The sequence below is a fragment of the Vicugna pacos genome, chromosome X (genome assembly GCF_048564905.1).
Source record: "Vicugna pacos chromosome X, VicPac4, whole genome shotgun sequence".
Taxonomy (NCBI): Eukaryota; Metazoa; Chordata; class Mammalia; order Artiodactyla; family Camelidae; genus Vicugna; species Vicugna pacos.
In genome coordinates this window covers 42,152,612-42,172,672 of record NC_133023.1, presented here as the reverse complement: position 1 = coordinate 42,172,672, position 20,061 = coordinate 42,152,612, and the positions used below count along the sequence as shown (strand labels likewise).

Sequence of the window (20,061 nt, the reverse complement as noted above, 5' to 3'; positions counted from 1 at the left end):
CTCAATGAGTCCATGGTTTCCTCAAGTGCACATAGGATATCCTCCTGGATAGACCACATGTTAGGCTACAAAACAAGTCTCAGTAAATTAAAAAAATTTTATACAAAGCATATTTCTAGCCACAATGGAGTGAAACTAGAAATAGCATAAGGGAAACTGGCAAATTCATAAACATGTGGTAATTAAACAACATGCTATGTGTTGTCTTGGTTTTTGAGGGCTGCCATAACAAAGTTCCATAAACTGAGTGGCCTAAATAACAGAAATTTATTTTCTCAGAATTCTGGAGACTAGAAATCTGAAATCAAGGTGTCATCAGGGTTGCTTCTATCTTAAGTATGAGAAGAAGAATCTGTTCCATGCCTTTTTCTTGGCTTCTGGTGGTTTGCTGGAAATCTTTGGCATTCCCTGGCTCTTAGATGCATTACCTTGATCTCTAATTTCATGTTCACATGGTGTTCTTCCTGTGTATATGTGTCCAACTTTCCCTCTTTTATAAAGACATCAGTAATATTGGATTGTGGCCCATCCTACTCCAGTATGATCTAATCTTCACTAATTACATCTTCAATGACCCTGTTTCCACATTCTGAGGTTAGGACTTTAACATATGAGTTTTTGGGGAGGATGTAATTTAACCCATTAAAGGTCTCCCTCTTGTCTTCGAACAGGCGAAATACATTCACTCCATCCCAACATTCCCCAAAGTTTTAACTAATTCCAGCATCAATTCTAAATCCAAAATCTCATTTAAATGTCATCTACATCAGGAATGGGTGAGACTTAGAGTATGATTCATCCTGGGGCAAAATTCTTCTCCATCTCTAAACTTGTGAAACCAGACAATGAATGATCAACTTCCAAAATACAATGAGAGAACAAACCTAGGATAGACATTCCCAATCCAAACTAAAGAAATTGGATGGAGAAAAGGGATCACAGTTCCTAAACAAGTATGAAAGCTAGCAAGATAAATTCCACTTGGTTTTAAGTCTTGAGAATAATCCTTCTGGCTTCATGCTCTGGCCTCTGAGCCCCACAGGGTGGCAGCCCACCCTTGGGTTGCCTTCTGGTCCCTCAGTGGCAGTGATAACCTCCATCAGCCTCTGCATCCGGGGGGGGGGTCTTTCCTCAATGTCATTCTTCCCTTATTTTGTCCCATTACTGTCCCTTTCATTTCAGGCAGGCAGTGTTTTTAAAAATCTTGTTGGCCTCTCGTGCAATTCACGGATCTAAGCCAAAAGACCATGGATCCTCCACAAATCTTTCCTGGATAATCATATCTTTATTCTTGGCTTCTGCTAATGTGATATGATTGGATCAAAGACATGCACACCTAATGTCTTTAGCAAACAGTTGTCTAACTACACCCCTTGCCCTATTTCCAGAGCATGCTATCTAGATAGGCTGAGAATCTTCAAAATCATTAAGTGCTCATTTCGTTTTGCTTTGTAGTTCCTTCATCAATTCCTCTCTCTCCATTCACATTTTGCTATAAGCAGCAAGGAGAAATCAGCCACACCTTCAACCATTTGCTTAGAAATCCCGTTAGGTAAATATTCAAGTTCATCACTTACAAGTTCTACTTTGCATTCAACAGAACACAATTCAGCCAGATTCTCTGACACTTTATAGTAAGAATTGTTTTCCTCCAGTTTTCAATAGCATGTTTCTTATTTCCGACTGAGACCCCACTCCCAGAAGCACCTTTAACATTCATATTACTAGCAACATTCTGTTCATGATATATGTAATCTCTAAGACGATAGAAATTTTCTCTACAGCTCACCTCTTAAATTTCTGAGCTCTCACCAAAATTTCCTTAAGTGCCTCTATTTCTACCAACAGCCTCTTCAAGAAAATGTAGGCTTTTCCTATCATGCCTTCAGAACCCTCTTAGCCTCTCTCCATCACTGATTCCAAAGCTACTTTCACATTCTTAGGTACTTGTTATAGCGGCACCCCATTTCCAGGTGCCAGAATCTGTATTAGTTTGCTACAGTTGCCATAACACAAAGTACCACAAACTGGGTGGTTTAAGTAACAGAAATCTATTTCTGGTGACTAGAAGTCTGAAATAAAGGTGTTGGGAGGGTTGTTTCCTTCTGAGTGCTGTGAGGACAAATCTCTTCCATGTTTTTTTTTCCCCTAACTTCTGTTGGTTTGCTTGCAATCTTTGGTATTCCTTGGCTAGTAGATGCATTACTTCCAAATTTCTTCTTTTATAAAAATACCAGTCATACTCGATTAGGGGCTCATCTAACTCCATTAGGAAGTTATCTTGGCTTAACTAACTACATCTGCAATGATCTTATTTCCAAATGAGTTCACATTCTGAAGTATTTGGAGTTAGGACATAAACAGGATTTTTTTGGGGGAGTGGGAAACACAATTTAACACATAACATACATTTTTTTGTCATAATAGAAATTTAAAAAAATCTCCCATACAATATATCACTTCAAAGGGACCCATAGAACAACAAATATACTCGAACCTCATTGTTCAGGAAGCTTCTATTAAAAAGAACATAGATCAGTTCTTGACAGGTAGAATCTCCACAAGCATTCAAGCAACAATCATCCCATCTCTTTCTTTGCTCTCTCCTGTGTTTCTGGTGCTAGAATCTCAATAGCTAAATGTCCCAGGGTTCCTTGCAGCTGGTGGTGCTCTACAATTTTTTAGGTGCTGCTAATGCTATGCCTTTCTGTAAGATTTGGGAAGTAGAAGCCATTTTTTTATTCCTCCCAGAAGTGGTCATTGATGCATGGGTTTGGGCAGGTGTGAAAGTGTGAATGTTTTCAGTAGCCTCAGGATTCCTCTGCTAATAACTGCCTCAAGACTGCAGGGGGCAGGAAACTTTGGGAGTGGTTTCCTGCAGTTGCCTGATCAAGTGTATCTCATTGGCCTCCAAATCTAGTATGATTTCCACTATGTCAGTGGATTCATAAGACTTGATTGTCCTTTATTATTTTTTCTTTACGATGCTGAACATTTATAGTTTAATGATAACAAATGAATTAGTGCTAACATATAAGTTGGGTTTACATGTCAGCTACACCACAGTCAAAAACACATGAGCTTTGTCTGTTTGACTGTAAGTACGTCTCTTCCTGGGTAGGTTTGGCAAGAGATGTAACTCCTGAGCTTAAGTGACTACTTCTTACCTTGTAAGGTCATTACAAGAATGAGATGAACTATATTAGTAATAGTAGTAAAGATGGTATTAAAATAAGACTAATAATAATACTGTTATTTGCTGGGTTGCATCACCTCAAAATTCATATGTTGAAGTCCTAACCCCTGGCAAAGCTTTTAGCAAAGAGTTGGAAAATACAAAAAATACCCAAACTGAGTTGAAGAATAAAACCACTGAAATGAATAACACACTAGAAGGAACCAAGAATAGACTAAATGAAGTAGAAGAATGGATCAGTGAGCTAGAAGACAAATTAGTGGAAATCACTACTGCAAAACAGAAAAAAGAATGAAAAGAAATGAGGATAGTTAAAGAGAACTCTGGGACAAAATGAAGCATACGAGGTTGTTACTCATGCATCTCTGATTTCAACTGAGTATAGGACAGTCCTCCTTGTCCTTTGCTCTGTGTATCTATACTCTTCTTGAGTTCCCTGAACACCTTCACCATCGTTACTTTTAACTCTTTCTCAGATAAATTGCCTATCTCCTCATCGCTTATTTTTCCTTCTGGGATTTTGTCTTGTGCCTTAGCCTGGGAGATATCCCTGCCGCCTGAGAGTACAGCTGTGGACTACAGAACTGCTCACTGCTTTAGGGTACAGCTGCGGGCTCCTCACAGGCAGAGACTCACCACCTGTGGTGTCTGTCACTGAGCACCTCTGATTCAATGTCAAACTGTGTGTGGGACTAGGGATGCAGGGAGCTGACGTCAAGCTGAACTTGCTTTTGCTCTGTTAAGTAATAAACTGTTTGAATACATTTGGGCTCATTGTCTCCTTACTGGAAATATCTTGGAAGGATGACAAGCCAACCTAACAGCTGCAGTAGTGCACCGTGTGGCCCTGTAGTCCCTGCAGTGCTACTTAAGGACTGCCTGCCTGACCACTTGACAGACTCTGGTGTTGAGTTGTGTGGTGTTGCATGACCAGAATGCTGGCTTATTTTCTTTGGTATCACGCACAGCAAGGAGCAGTTTTCCACTCATACCATGACATAGGTAGTCTTGTCAGACCTCAGTTATTTACAAACCAACTTTAGAATGGATGCCATGTCTGACACCAGCTATACTGCTACTTAATATATTTATTTAAATATAATACATTTTTGAACTCAAATTCATTTAGAAAGTTAGCCTTATATTCCTACTTGAAATTCAAAATCAGTATCACTTGCTAGAGATGTAATTGTAAAGGTAAATGAAAATAAAAACACTTGAGTTCAAGTGAAAGAATGGAATATAAGCCAAATCCATTTGCAATGTAATGCCTACTTCAGTTATATCATTTATTCTTCATAGCAATTATTTAGTGTAAATATAGTAATTTCCACTTAAGAAATGGGGAAACAGACCCAAAGGATATAAATACCTTTCTCACCATCGCACAATGTGAGTCAGAGCCAGGACTGAAACCCATAATCATTTCATGCTGTAGCCAATAAGGAGCCAGAGCAGGTGAGACCTAAGTCATTTTGCCTCAGTGAGTTCCCTGGGCTCCTTTCCCTTTCCTTCTACCTAGGATCTAGTCTTTTCAGGCAGCTCCACAACCCTGGGGCTTCTCACCTATTTTATGGTGAAATGGGATACCCTACCTTAAGTCTCACCCAAGATTTTCAGTCCTTTAGGACCTGGAAAGATTTTAAAGCCTCCGTAAGGGGGAACAACTGCTGCTTATAATGCCCTAAGCAGAGTGAATTCTGAGTAGGGCCTTTCGTCGCAGAAGCATTTTTTGGTGCATGAAGATGCAAATGAGGACTCAGAAATGTAATTCTTATATTGTACATTGTAATAAGAAGTATATAAGCCTAGACCAGGACACTGGAGGTGCTTTTGAGATGACTGTTAGGCTGATGGAGTTTTACGTGGAGGAAAAAAGAGATCTGTGGCTTCTCCTTCCCTGCCTTTAAATAACTTTTTAAGAAAAACATAGTTTTTGCAGGAGATGTGGCATTTTGCCATGGGCTTGTGATATCCAGTTCTTTCATCTTTCTCCCTATGAACTGTTCCAAATATCTTTAGTGCTTTAGTTACATTTTAACAGCAGAGTAAAAGAAGTATATCATTAAAAAGTTTTAAATGTTTCTCAATGATCATCTGGGAGACCATGTGAGGTCTGTGTGCTACATTTTGGGAAACCTTTCTTTCAAGGAAAGAACAAAGCCTTTATGTCAAACAATGAAAAAATATTATTTTAAGATCTTATGAAAACATCAGATTATCACTGCAGTCGTCACGTACAATATCAATTACATATCTAACATTTTCATAAGTATTTACTTTGTGAAAGAGCAAGGACTTCTTAAAACTTGAATCCCCAAATCTGCTTTACTGGAGTCAGATACAAACTTTGTGTATACTCTGATCTACCTTTTTGTGACTATTAAATGAGGTCATATATGTATGGAATCTAGCACAGGGAACTGGCTAACAGATAGTACACACCCAATAAGTGTGAGTTATTATTCCTGTTATTATAAAAGAACTCAATAAATGGAGCTATTGTCATAACTGTACACAGGTCTGGGTTTGGTCAGTCATTTATGACCATACAGCATAGGTCAAAATCATCCAGGCAAGCTAGTAAGAGTGGTGACTTCTAACTGTGTACAGAAGATTAGTATCAGCACAGAAACAGGAGCAGGTAGCTTTCAGTGGCAGCAGCATTAGAGGTGTCTTGTAGGGAAGATGGGTGCCTCACAAAGTTTGAAGGGATGGGAACCTGGAGCTGCCCTTCTATCTGTGCCTTTTAAGCAGGGTCCAATCTTAAAAGAGAGAAGCAATTCAGAAATAACCAATCACAGGAAAGCCTGGTCCTACATTACTCACAGCCTTGCTGAGACTTCAGTTCCAGAGAATAGAAAAAGAGGTTTTTATATACCCATTAATTTTATGAAGCTAGTGTAACCTTGATACCAAAGTCCAAGAAAAGAGAGTACATGACACAAAAGTATAGGTTAGTGTCACTCATGAAGACACATAAAAATCCTAAGCAAATTAAGATGTAGATTCTCCTGATTAATACATTATGACCATTCCCCACCCCCAGGAATGCAAAGTTGGTTTAAATGTAGGAATTGACCTACATAATTTACCACGTTAACAGATTAATGGAGGAAAAATTCCTATTGCATACAAGTGTCTGATGAATGTCAACATATATTCAAGATAAATATTCTTAGCAAACTAGGATTAGAATGAACTTCCTTTACTTCACAGTAAATGTGGTGAAATGCTAAGACTTCCATTCCTATCAGGAATAAGAAAAGGATGCCCATTATTACCAGTTCTATTCAACACTGTCCAATGTTGTAAAAAAAGAAAAGGAAGAAAAAGTATAATGTTAAAAACAGCGGACACAAACTGCTAGCATTCAAAGAAGAGATACAATTGGGTATGCTGAAGTCACAAAGGATCTAGACACAAACTGTTGGAATGAATAAGCATATTTAGCAAGACTGCTGTAGAGAATATCAATGTAAAATATATCTGTATATATTTGCTCAATCAAAATATCAAACTTTAAAAAATAATATAATTTTCAACAGCATCACTTAGGAATAAGTTTAACAAAAGATTTGCAAGATTATTTGATGAAAGCTGTAAAACTTTATTGAGAGAATTTTAATAGTCAAATATGCAACATAAGAACAGTTTGCATGGTTTCATCTTGTCTTTGCTTAAACCTGTGGTTCTCCTTCCTCTGTAAGATAAACATAACAGTTGGGAACATTACTTAGCAGAATTGTATTTAGATTACATTAAAGATATACAAAGGACACTACAGTTTTGCTTTTATAAGACTTCCAAGTATATATTTTAACCAATATTTTAAAACACACCACTCTCTATTGGTACAAGGAAACAAAAAGATTGCTCAAGTTAAGAACACATTAAATAAAATGAACTTATTAAAATGTAGTTTTAAGTGGAAAGAAAAAAATTGTGTATACTTTTACTAAAAGTCCAAACAACACACACACAAAACCTAACAAAAGAAATTTACAAAAAACTGTAACTGCTTCAACTTGAAATAATATTCTGAATATGAGATAGCTAAAACAGCAATGTCATATTTTTTACTGCTTAAGTGAAGTAAATAGAAAAGCCATTACTACATTTGTTTTTTTCTCTGTTATGCAGAAGCAAAAATGTTTCTTTGGCTGGTTAGCCCTTACGGGATTGTTTAGGGTAACCATTTGTCCCCATTTTCACCTGCAATCCTGGTGCAGTTATGAGTAATGCCTTTTTTCCCACACCTGAAAGTATTCCAGTTTGTATATTATACAATAACATTAGTTTTAAATCATTAGCATCATTTTGACATCAAAATATGGAGCACATATATACCATGTCTTACAACATGACAAAAAAGAAGAAAGTGAGAAATGAATGGAGAGAGGGAAGGAAAAAGAAAAGGAGAGGGTGGGAGAAAAGGAGACTGAGACCAGCCAAACATTTGCTTCTAAAAGTAAATGCTTTTTAAAAAACTTTACTGAGGAATAATTGACAAATATAACTGTATACATTGCAAGCACACAATGTAGTGGTTTAGTGTATGTATACCTTAGGGAATGATTACCAAGATAAAAATAAGTAATTAAAACATCCATCATCTCAGAGGTTCACTCTTTTTTTTTTTTGTGGTGAGAATGCTTAAGATCTACTCTCATCAACTTTCAAGTATACAATACTATATTATTAACTAAAAGTAAATGCTTTTGAGGGACAAGTGTGACAAATTTTAGAAGTTTTCCCATGGTATCTGTGATGTTTAGATATTCAGGTTCTACTGGGATATCTTAAATAATATATGTTTTCCTAGTATTATCAATCATTTCATCAATATTTTGAAAATATTAGACTTCAAGAATGTATTCACTTTCAATTATATAATATACTCAATGTCTGTTAGTGTCTTGCTCATATTCCTTATTGTATATACTTGGGCTTTTGCAATTTTCTTCAGATTATGTAAACTAGTGGATAATCTTCATAAATTATTTTTAAAGAGCAATCTTTCCGATTTACTAGTTCCATTACCCTTCCTTTTAGTTATGATTCACACCTCTTATTAAGTACCTCTTTCCTTTCCCCTTAGGTTTATTCTGTTGCTCTTTTTTATCTTACTTTTTCTATTGGATGCTCACATAATTAACTATCTATTTAATAACATATCCATTTAAAGGCTATGATCTTCCTTTGAGGACATTTTAGTCATGTTCAAGAGGCTCCTGGAAGTACTCTGAAAACTATATTTTAATCTAAATATTCTAATGGAATGGCTCAGCAATGTAAAGTAAAAAAGTTTAGTAGAAGACTAATGGAAGGTAATTTCTGCCCTAAACATCGAGTCTTTCCTTTAAATCTGGAAGCTCTTGAAAGTAATAGTCAGCAATATGGAAAACGGGTATGTAAAACATACTTAGGTTGATTAGTCGGGAATTCCTAAGGTGAAGTCCTTGAACTTCACATCTTACTAACTGTTGTCTCAAGGCAGAAACTAATATTCCACTTTTGATATGGTTAGAAGAGATCATATCATAGTGTCTGCATTTTTATTAGGAATAGTACTCACTTAGACTGACAGTGGGGACAGGGAGCATGCTCTCAGCATATGTATCTTACTCACACCTGCCTTGATCACTGACTACATGCACTCTCTCAACTTGATCAGCCACAGAAACTAGATACTAGACTATCTCTTGCCATTTTATTATTCTGTGGTTTGATGCTTCATTGGGTAAAGGATTTAAAATGCAATTATTTTTTAAGAGCTAGAATAATTCAGAATTTTATAGAATCTAAGAACAAGTATCCAGGTCTCCATGCAGAAAAACAAATACCAAGAGGAGTATTGACCCATTATCTTAGTAGCAATGAAATCTCAATTCAGATGTTAAAATCTGATTCAAGATGACATTTTATCACAAATCATGAAAAATAGAATATCTCTGTATTCTACCCAACCGAACCAGAGAAGGCAAAAATCAACATTAAAAATGATTTTAATATATCTTATTTGAATTCACTATTTATATAAGAGTAAAGATAGGTTTAGAAGTTAAGGGATTTTCCAGAATCACACAAATTATGTTACAGCTGGTACTAGAACCTACTTCAGTACCTCAGCATATTTCATAGAAACTGGTATTTATTACAAATGTATTATACATTTGTTAAAAGCAGAAATTATAAAAGAATGTGAAAATTACTAGCTGTCGATTGAAGTACTTACTCAAGAGAAAGAATTTTCATATTTTATAATACAATATGGGTTTGATTCAATTTGTTTCTATATCTGAAAGTCTGTAAGTCAGGCAGTCAGGCATCCAGGGTCTGAGCTATCTTTCAAAAAATATTTATACGTGTACTCTGTTATTAAAGTAGCAGTAACATTACCTCTATATTGTTAAACATATAATACTCTGGAAAAAGAGAAACCATATAAATTGCATTCTTAATGGATACATACCTCCTTCCGACATTTTAAGGGGCTCTGGAGTTGATGGAATCTCCTCCTTGACATCAGAATCATCTTCTCCTTTATCCTCAGTCTCTGCCTGAGGCAGTTGCTGGACATCAGCTTCCAGGTCAGGACCTTAAAAAGATAACAATTTAAATAGTAAACATGAAATATAAATAAGGAGATGATAATATTCATTCCTTCAAATATATGAAATAAAAGCCTGTAGGCCAGTGTGATAATAAATGTGATGGAAAAATGGACTTCACACGTTTGTTTTCCTGTATTACGAGTCATTTTAAATAATAATCTATACCACACTACATCTACATTTCCTACTTATTACCAAGGTATACTAAGAGTAGAGTGTATCAGCTATCTAAGAAATCTAAAGTTTATACCACAGATAGGATTTTAATTACAATTAAAATGTGATTTTATGAAGGATTAGCAGAGTGTATTTGTGGGTCTGTGACAAATCCTATAGTAGTTACACTCATTCCCTACTGAAATAACCTCAAATTTATTGTTAAAATTAACTACTTACATTTACATGCAAAGGCCCTATATATAACTATCCATAAATGATTCCCATTTAGAACAAAGTATCAAAAACAACAGCAAATTATTACTGACAAACATCAACATTTCTGTCGTATAGTAAGAGTAAAGGAAGTAAAGTGGAAAAAAATTAACGGTCTTTGTTGCCAGTCATATTGTAGAAACCTCTTAATAGTGAGTGGCTAAAGTAATCTATGGCCTGAATTATGTAAATAATTGACAAGTGTTTGATGAAAATACTGGAAATTTGGAAGAAGTAATTTCTGTTTCATGATAATTTTAAGATGCTTTTGATTTTCCTAATTATAAAAGTTTTTAAACATCTTTTAAAGCCAGTTAAAAAATCATATTAACATAGATACCTATATGCCAGTATCCTGAATTACCCAGCTTTTGCCATACCATATCAAAATATCAGTCAAAGGAAACAGTGGCCATCATTCATTGAACTCTTTCCTGGAGTCTCTATTCTGCTCCACTGAACTCTATTTATTCCTAGGCCAATACGTAAAGAGTGTACAGTGCAGCCATATTTGAGTGTTAGGCATTTTATACAAAACAATTAAGCTTTTTTTGGTACAACAACAATAGATGGTAGGAAAAACACAAACCTTGGACTGAGATATAAATTATGTCCCAATGAGTCTGGTACTTTCTTGCAAGCCACAATTCCTGAGCCTCAATTTTCTCATTTACAAAATGGGGCTAACAGCCCTATGCACATAGGCTTTATTCCAGGTGTTATAAGATATGCTGACTAGGCACTCTGCACTTGCTATTAAAAGCTGCTTACACTTGTGATGCAATGACTGAAAAGGCCACGCAAGCATGTTCAAAAGAAGAAAAAATCAAACTATTTAAATAATGTACATTTTTGTAGTTAAAATTAGTTTCCTGTGATTTATCAAGGACTATTTTCAAGCACACAAAATAAATCTTGAAGAAACAGGAAAAATTCATTATAGTGAAGGACTGCATGAAGCTGCAAACTCTACTCTCTTTACATTTTCAGGCAATTTTCAGGAAATGTTTGAGATCGATTTCTAATATTTTCTCTCTTCCTGTTATGGTATGTCATAATACATGATGCACATACACACCTCTGCCCACCACCCCAGTATTCTTCTTCCTTTTCCCTTCACCTTGAATCAGAGGCGCTCCTTCATCCTCTTTCTCTTGACCAGGTGTAATATCCTCATTATCAGTTGGTGGGTCCTCCTCTTGAAGTTGTTCATCACTGGGCTGCTGGGCCTAAGGGCATGTGTGCGTAATAAAAATTTCTGTTAATACGTGCCAATGATATAAATACATGTAATACATAAACATATCTAGTCATAAATAAGTATAAAGACACTTAAAATGACTCTATATACTTATTTGTAATGAAGTTACTCTTCCCACAGAAAGGCTACTGGAAGAAAAGTTACCCACAAGGACTTTGGAAGCTATTTTAAGCTACACTGGGATGGATGTGTGCAATCTGTTGTTAATAAGGATGAGAAAGAACTCACCATGTGTATTTCCACAGGCAACACAGAATGTTACCCACCTGGATCAATGTTCCCTTCCCCCTCTCAGCATGGAAAACTTTTATCGCTGTATCTATAGTAGTTCAACAAAATTTTCAGGAAAACAAATTTCTGATAACAGAAAAATTCCAATATCAAAGCACTCACAACCGCAGGTTCAATGAGCTGGTAAGATTCTTGATCATCTCCTTTTCCTCTAGATTTGAATCTTAGTCTTACATGCTCACTCATATTTCACACTGAAAGGAGAATATTGTGATTTAGAAAATGTACTTAAGAGGAGCACTATACCACTTCCACGGTTAAATGCATTCCCTTAAATGCTTTTTTACTTTGAAAATACTTTCAAAATAAGTCCCAGAGTAAGTATAAGTGTTCATGTTTTCTGGTGACACCAAATGCAAGGGTGTGAAAAACCATTTATGTCAGCCAAGCTAGCAGTGAAATCACCATAAGGTACATGACAAAATATGAGGTTCGGTTTCACAACTTGATTCATCATCATGGAGACATTAAAAAAAATACCACTAGAGAATTAAAACTTGAGTAACTACCACTTCTGGCACACTCTCATTTACTAAACCCTTTCTCTGCTCTCCTCAATGAAGTTTTACTGGAACACAAAGCCACACTCGTTCACAGCCTACAGCTATTTTTGCATTAAAACGGCAGGGCTGGGTGGTGGCAAGAAAAGCTCTCTGTGGCACACTCTTCCCTGGCACTCTAGTCAGTGCACTACAAACCTCAGGATACAGTCAAAACCCCACATCGGTCCTTTCTAGGCCTTTCCTTTACCGTCACCTTGCACCCTGCCCCCTGCCCGGGGCCCCACTGCCGACTCCGGGTTCTCTGCTCTGTCGGTAGTTCCAGGGCCTCCAAGACCCAGATACTGCAAATAACGCCTCCAATACTCGCCCCATCTTCACCCGACCCCCTCCCCTCCCCTCTGTCTCCCACTGTCTGCCTTTTCCCGCCGCCATCTTGAGAGCCAAGGTAGCCAAGACACCTGTGAGAATGACGACACCTCGAAGACCCTCCTTCTCAGAGGCCACAGATCCCACTGCTGTCCCGCTGGCTCCCCTTCACACGCACGCACACTTAAACTCCCAGCAGGACGGATCTGTCGACCTACCAGGTGATCTCAGCCGACAAGAAGCAGTCCAGACTGTGAGACTTGATATGCACAACTCGGCACCGAGAATGCTTTGCACACGCCGCACGCTGAGGGCCGAAGACAAGCGCGCAACCCTGGGCATGCGCACTGTACCTGTCCTGTGCCGCGTGGGCCAGTTTCCCCGCCCTCCACGGGACCCCACCAGGATTCCCGGATCTGTGCTTTGTGGGCAGTTCCTGGTGCCTCCAGGGCTCGGATACCTCAAATAACGACCCCAAAAGTGACTCCCAACCCTCCGGGGCCCATCGTCCTCTTTTCCCGCCCGCCATCACCACGAGAACAATGGCGGCCATGGCACCTCTGAGAAGGACGACGACCTCGAGGACCCTCCTCAGAGGCCACAGATCGCACCGCCTGACCCACCCAAAGCTCGCTGCCTCCCCCATCACGTGCACACACATTTAAACTCCCGGCAGTTCGTATCTGTGGACCTACCAGGTGATTCTCAACTGGTGAAAAAAGTCGAGAAGGAAGAAACACGACCTCCTCTGGCCCAGCTCTGCTCACAGAATGCGCACAACAAGGCACATGCGCTGTGTGCGTCTGTATGTGTGTGCCGCCACTAGGCTGAGACCCGGAACTACAGTCGCCCAAGGACGAGAAAAGGAGCTTGGAAAGTTTTGGGTTTGTTTTTTGAACACCACAGCCGCCTTTCTTAGGCGTCCACAAACTTTAGTGACAGCCCCAGGTTACTCTTAGTGGTAAAAGTGTCTCAGAAAGACGCTTAAGGATATTAAGGATTTTAATACCTATTTTTGTACATGCTTTGATTAACCATTAACTTCTCTTCTGGATTTTCTGTCTTGCTTGCAATGACTTTGCTCACTTTCATAGAATAAATACATAACATCTGTTTCCTTTTTCACTTGTGGTGCTGCACATTTAAATCTCTGGACTCAGAACTGATTTTTTTGAATATATCTGTGGTCATGGGGTCTGTGTATGGTTCAGAAATATCCATAGATACTGGTTCTAGGATCTAGGCTCAGTCCACTGTCACATGGTGCACAGCAGTGTGAGTATGCTCATTATATTCTGTACTTCTCACTAGTCCACCATCTTCTCAGTCTGCTAGCTTATGGAATAAAGTCGATATTCATTGCCCCAACACCTTGTCTCAAGATTTATTGGCCTGTTCTGCAGCAAGCAGTATGAGCTTGGACTTGGTAAAAGTTCTTCAATTTTTTAAAAGAGTGAGATCAGTTATAATCCTTGATCTCTTACTTAGTTTATCTCTTATACTTTATGATCTTTCTCAGAAAGGGCACTATCATTATCACTTTTTACTTGCTTTTCCCCCTTTAAGTCCAGGTTTTTCAGTACTGCACTCAAGAATTGCTCAAAGAATTGGAGCTAGTGATTTCTGGACTTAGACTTTCTGTGAGCACCTAACCAGCAAATGGTCAAATTCATGCCATCAGACAGTTGGACAGCTGTGGGTCATGAGGGCCTGGGCTTTGATGATTCCTGAATTGTTCCACTTCACTTTATAGGGCGGACTTCAGCCTGATGCCAGTCTTTAGCTTTCTCCCACCATTCCTATGGAAGATAACCACTGACCAACTTGATCAAAGGCCATAATTGGATTTGGCAGAAACAAGTTGTGAATTTGCTCTGGTGACACACGGGAAGCAGCAGAAAGTATGAAAGAACTGCTTGATACATGACTCCAGGAACTCTCTCTGGGCTGATAAGCAAGGAGAGCTAGCCTACCAGCAGCTCTTCTACTTGCAGTTTCCCACAAGACCAGAGCTTTACTTCTCTTAAGCAGGAGCATCTATGAAGAAATGTAAATTTCCATAGGATCACAGGGTCGTGGGGAATGGAACTAGTTCTACAGATTCTGGGCTGCTGCCATTTTCCAGAATATCATAAACAGCTGGCATCTAAGCTCAGACTGCTTGGTGGCTGAGGTCAAATTATTTACTACTTATCATGTGAAATGCAGCTCTCATGCTTGCCTCATAAGATGGGAACACAGAAGGAGCTGGGGTTCTTTTGCTACAGCACAGCAATGCATGACCTTCAGTTATGCCCCAGCCCATGGACAGTTTCTACAGGATCCAAAAGAACAAGAGGCCATAGGAACCTGCTGACCCTTTTGCCTGTGAGTTCCTGTCTGTGTCAAGTGGCAGTTGTCATAAGCAAAAGACACTGTTACCTGAATTTTAATGTGAAGCTTTGAAAATGGTACTGACATTTCCTCAGTAATTATATATTTTGTGGTAGCCCTAGTGGCCTATATCAAAGATGGCCTTTTTGTCTGAAAATACTGAATTTCCAAGGCTGAGGTAAAATGGGTGTTCTCACGTGTATTTGCATGTACTTTGATAGCAGTGTTTATTAATCATTGGAGATGTTCTGTGAAAAGACTTTAATGTTAACCAAACTGTGGTTTACAATTCATTGTGGGTTGTAAGATTAATGCTGTCAACCACAAATAGCATTTTAAAGAAATGAGATAAAATATAATAGTAAATATCAGCCTGAACTGCATATAGATTATGAAAATAAACTACACAATACATATATTTATGTGCCTACTGAATTATACACAAAATATATTTTTCATGCATTGTAGTAAAAAATGGAAAATCACTACTTTAGACAGTATCAGATAAATGCTTATAGGCCATGTCTTCAGCTATGTATGAGAATAATGGATTAGGACCTACTCAGAATAACTTCACTCTTATCAATATCTTTCTACATAATCTTTGAAGTAGTTCTCAATGTAGTTTAAGATGGGTCAGCTTTTCTGTGGGCATTTGACCCTCAGCAAACTTACTTGTGGAATCTTGAGGTTGTGAGAAGAAAGTCCGATTAGTAGGGGGGCTTTGTGGTTCATTACCTCTGTTAATGCCCAGAGTCTCTCCTATTGTGTCCTTCTATAGCTTCAGGGTTTGTTCATGTGAGTGATTCTGCACTTGGGTGATGCTGCCTTGACCATTCTCTTTTTACCCTTAATTACTGAACCTTTTTTATGTATGTAATTATGTACTTAATTAGCATCTAGTGACAGTGCCAATTGTGGTGTTCAGTGTTGACCCATTTTACATATACTCAAAATATTTTCAATATAAATATTTATTCTTACCAACTTTCTCTTAAGGTACATGGAGACTTTCAATGCAAATAAATATCAGTGTTTAATGTCAGATCTTACTACGCAATAATCCTGAAGAATTTCTAATCAAACTGTTATCACCATAAACTTTAGATAAATGACACATTTACTAAGACACAGAATCAAAGATTTTGAGATACTGACATTTTAATAGATCCACTTGAGGGATATAAAGTCATAGAATATTTGAAAAAGTTTCCTCCTTTAAACTATGGAGTGAATTTGGGATATTCTTTCTCATTAAAATCATTTCCTTTTATTCCTTTAATCATGTTTCCTATTGAGTGTACTCATTCAAACATAGTTTTCATTTCACACAAATACTTGGCCTTAATTTACTATTCAGCTTCACTTCAGTTTAGAATGCTTAGGAAGACCAAGTAGCCAAATACTGTATGCCAACAAGATTTCTGGCATTCCTGTACTAGCGTGTGGTCCCTGATCATTCTTAGAAAATCACCATATCTAACCACTGTCATATCATCAGCAATATAAGAGCCACAACACTTGGAGCTACGGTTATCATCTGAACATACTCTTTGAATTATAGTGCAATAGACTAAATGTTTCTCTCTCCCCCAAATTTTATATGTTGAAATCTAATCTTCAATGTGATAGTATTGGGAACTGGGTTATTTGGGGGATAATTAGGCTACGAGAGTGGAGCCCTTTTTAAATGTGATTAGTGCCCTTATAAAAGGGATTCCCAGGGAGCTCTCTCACCCTCTTTCTGCCATGTAAAGATACAATGAGAATTCTGCAACCTAAAGCTCCTGGAGAATGTCATTCTAAGTGAAGTAAGCCAGAAAGAGAAAGAAAAATATCGTATGAGATCACTCATATGTGGAATCTAAAAAACAAAAACAAAAACAAAACAAAACAAAGCGTAAATACAAAACAGAAATAGACTCATAGACATAGAATACAAACTTGTGGTTGCCAAGGGGGCAGAGGGTGGGAAGGGATAGATGGGATTTCAAAATTGTAGAATTGATAGACAAGATTATACTGTATAACACAGGGAAATACACACAAGATCTTATGGTAGCTCACAGAGAAAAAAATGCGACAATGAATATATATATGTTCATGTATAACTGAAAAATTGTGCTGAACACTGGAATTTGACACAACATTGTAAAATGATTATAAATCAATAAAAAATGTTAAAAAAAAAAGAACCCAACCATGCCGGCACCCTGATCTCACGCTTCCAACCATCAGAACCTTGAGAAATACATTTCTATTGTTAAAAGCCATTCAGTCTGTGGTACTTTGTTATAGCAGCTTGGTTAAGACAGATGGGTAATATTTCTAGATGCAACTTTGAATAAAAATCTATTTATATGCTTACTATTGATATACTGATAGCCAGTGAAAGTACAAATGCATATATATCATAGTTATAGTAATATTCTGCAACAGTTAATGGTGATTGTGAAAACTATAATATTACATTATGAAAAAAGAGAAAGAATTTTAAAATAATTAGTAAGGAAACATATTGAGATTTAAGTAAATTATTGAGAGTATATGTGAGCTAGAAAATGTCTGGAAGGGTATTATATTCTTTTCCCCCTTTTACTGAGGTTTAATTGAGAAATAATTTTATATATTTAAGCTGTGTAATAAGATTTTTTTGTTTTTCATGAGTATAACATGATAATTTAATATATGTATGAATTGTGATATAATTACTACCAATGTTTATAAAAACCATCTACAATTATGGAAAACAGAATAAGAGATATTAGAATAATAAGGGGTTACCAAACTTTTTGTTTAAAAGGCCCAGATGTAAATATTTCAGTCTTGGTGGGCCACAGATAGTCTTTGTGACATATGGTTCTATTTTTAAAAAATAATCCTTTAAAATGTAAAAAGTATTCTTAGCTCAAAGGCTATACAAAAACAAGCCACGGGCTAGATTTGGCTTAGAAGCCATATTTGCTAGCTCCTGAATTATATTTTAATTCAGATATTTGAATATTATTTTTCTACCAGCAGTCATAATATTAGCAAAGGAGAGTTGTATTTCCACGATGTAGAAAGTCTCAAGAGAAAGCCGCTTTCACCCTGAGCAGTAAGAAAGAAGCCCAATAATCTGCAACATTATAGATTAGAAAAATTATTTATTTAGAGCAGTTGTAGGTTCACTGTAAAATTAAAAGGAAGATATAGAGATTTCCCATATCCCCCTGTCTCCACACATGCCCCACCATGATCAACATCTCCCAACACAGTGGTACACTTGATGAATCTAGTAGGTTTTTTTTAACTGTGAGAGAGCTGAGGTAACAAGGCAGTCATGTGAACTGATAACAAATAGTGACAAGCCTCCTGAACAGACTTAGGACACACAAACTACTTCACCTCTGGTAAGGCACATGTGGAAGAAGTGACATTCATAAAAGCAGGTGAGAAGAAAATGACAGAAATTGTAACAAGTTCATAATAGAGAACTATGAGCTAATGAGAGAGTTTTGAATCCCTGGACGCTTCAGACTCAAAAGGGGTCCAGGTTCATTTGCTAGCTCTTTTATGGAGACTTCTATTTGGCATTCATGGGAAAGACTGAGGGAATTCCAGGAGCCCTGAAAGAGCTCTATGGAAGCACATACATAAGAAACCCTGCCTGGTTCCCAAAACCTTGTCCTATTGAAGCAAAGGCATCAGCCATTATGGAAAGGACAGGAAAACCTCTCATCATGGGTCCCTGGTAAAGGTCTAGTGATGTTGAGAGAGGGATAAAAGCAACAGGTGTTTGTGTCTGGAAGAGAAGCAAAATACCCACTTTGGCCCAGAAACCCACACTTGTTATGAGGTGGAGGTATATTACTCAGGGATAGAGGCAGAAAACTTGCTTCCACTCAAGGTCCCTCACTGATACAGGGAAAATTTCAGCCAATACAAAGAGGATGTAGGAATTTGAGAAAGCCCCATCCCTGAGGGTTAGGCATAAAGGACCTGCCTAAGACTGAGGTTGGAGCAGGAAAACTGAGAACCCCCTCTGCCTCCACTAAGAGCAGCAACAGAGTAGTGGCAGTCAACTGATAGGGGTGAGCCCTCTGTGGCCCAAGTGTATGTGTCAGGCTGGAAGACAAATGAGGAGTAGGATCACTGAGAGAGCCTCCAATTCTCCAGCTCCTATGCTAACACAAGGTAGCACTGCCCACTGCTAAAGGAATGTGAAGTCTGTGTTGTATTGACATAACTATAGAAACAATACAACTGAAGCCCAGCTCTCTACTGTTGAGATTGACTCAAACATCAGCACTAACGCCCTTACAGAAGAAAGGAAGAAAAAAAAAAAGACATTATATGCAGAAGAAAAAAGTTAAGGACAGGTGACTTTTCATTGGAATCTATGCAATCCAGAATTCTCTAGCTTTTTTCAAAAATGAAGATGAAATAAAAAGCATTTGCACACATAAGCAAATCAAAAGCTGAAACAGTTCATTCCCAGCAGATCTGCTCTACAAAATATATTAAAAAGTTCTTCAGGCAGAAAATTATATCAGAAGGAAGTTTGGATGTACACAAGGGATTGAATAGTGCTGGAAATGGTAAAATTGTGGGTAACTTCAAATACTTTTCTGTTATTTAATCTCTTTAAAAGATAGTTGATGTTTAAAGCAAAATAGTAACAATGTATTATGGGATTTATCACGGATACAGAATTAAGATGTAAGACAGCTACAGTACAAAGGATGGAAGGGAGGAAAGAAAGAAAAATAAAGTTATTACACTGTACATGCATTGGTGTAATATTATTTGAGAGTAAGTTAAAGATACATAGTAATCCCTGGAACAACGTCTAATAAAGTTAAACAAAGATATATAAGCCAGTAGTGAAAATTAAATGATATAATACTAACCGGTCAACTGATCCAAAAGAAGTGAGAAAATAAGAAAAACTGAATAAAAAGCATATGCGATAAATATAAAAATATAGCACGACAGTAGATTTAAAGGCATACTGATTCCATGCTAAATGTAATTTGCTTA

At 37.4% G+C, this 20,061-nt stretch overlaps 1 protein-coding gene across 3 annotated transcripts; it reads right to left on the bottom strand.

Annotated features, from left to right (window-relative positions):
* Positions 1 to 6,785: 6,785 nt before the first annotated feature.
* XAGE5 (X antigen family member 5) lies at positions 6,786 to 13,458 on the bottom strand. 3 transcript variants are annotated; one of them, XM_072956685.1, is made up of 5 exons: positions 13,362 to 13,458; positions 11,900 to 11,991; positions 11,324 to 11,474; positions 9,672 to 9,797; positions 6,786 to 6,899 (listed from the first exon to the last, which is right to left on the bottom strand). In XM_072956685.1, the coding sequence occupies exons 2-5, from the start codon at positions 11,981 to 11,983 to the stop codon at positions 6,877 to 6,879; spliced, it is 384 nt and encodes a 127-aa protein (XP_072812786.1). In that variant the 5' UTR covers positions 11,984 to 11,991; positions 13,362 to 13,458; the 3' UTR covers positions 6,786 to 6,876. The 3 variants fall into 3 exon arrangements, with proteins under 3 accessions (XP_072812786.1, XP_015107906.1, XP_072812787.1); XM_015252420.3 differs by having other exon boundaries at positions 11,366 to 11,474; XM_072956686.1 differs by lacking the exon at positions 13,362 to 13,458 and adding an exon at positions 12,885 to 12,970.
* Positions 13,459 to 20,061: the final 6,603 nt, after the last annotated feature.

Excerpts from the sequence above, each read along its gene's own strand:
- XAGE5 (XM_072956685.1), bottom strand. The coding sequence starts at position 11,983 with ATGAGTGAGCATGTAAGACTAAGATTCAAATCTAGAGGAAAAGGAGAT. Across the intron at positions 11,475-11,899 it reads AGCTCATTGAACCTGCGGTT|GCCCAGCAGCCCAGTGATGA; the intron begins GTGAGTGCTTTG and ends ACATGCCCTTAG. Across the intron at positions 9,798-11,323 it reads TACTGGGGTGGTGGGCAGAG|GTCCTGACCTGGAAGCTGAT; the intron begins GTGTGTATGTGC and ends TATCTTTTTAAG.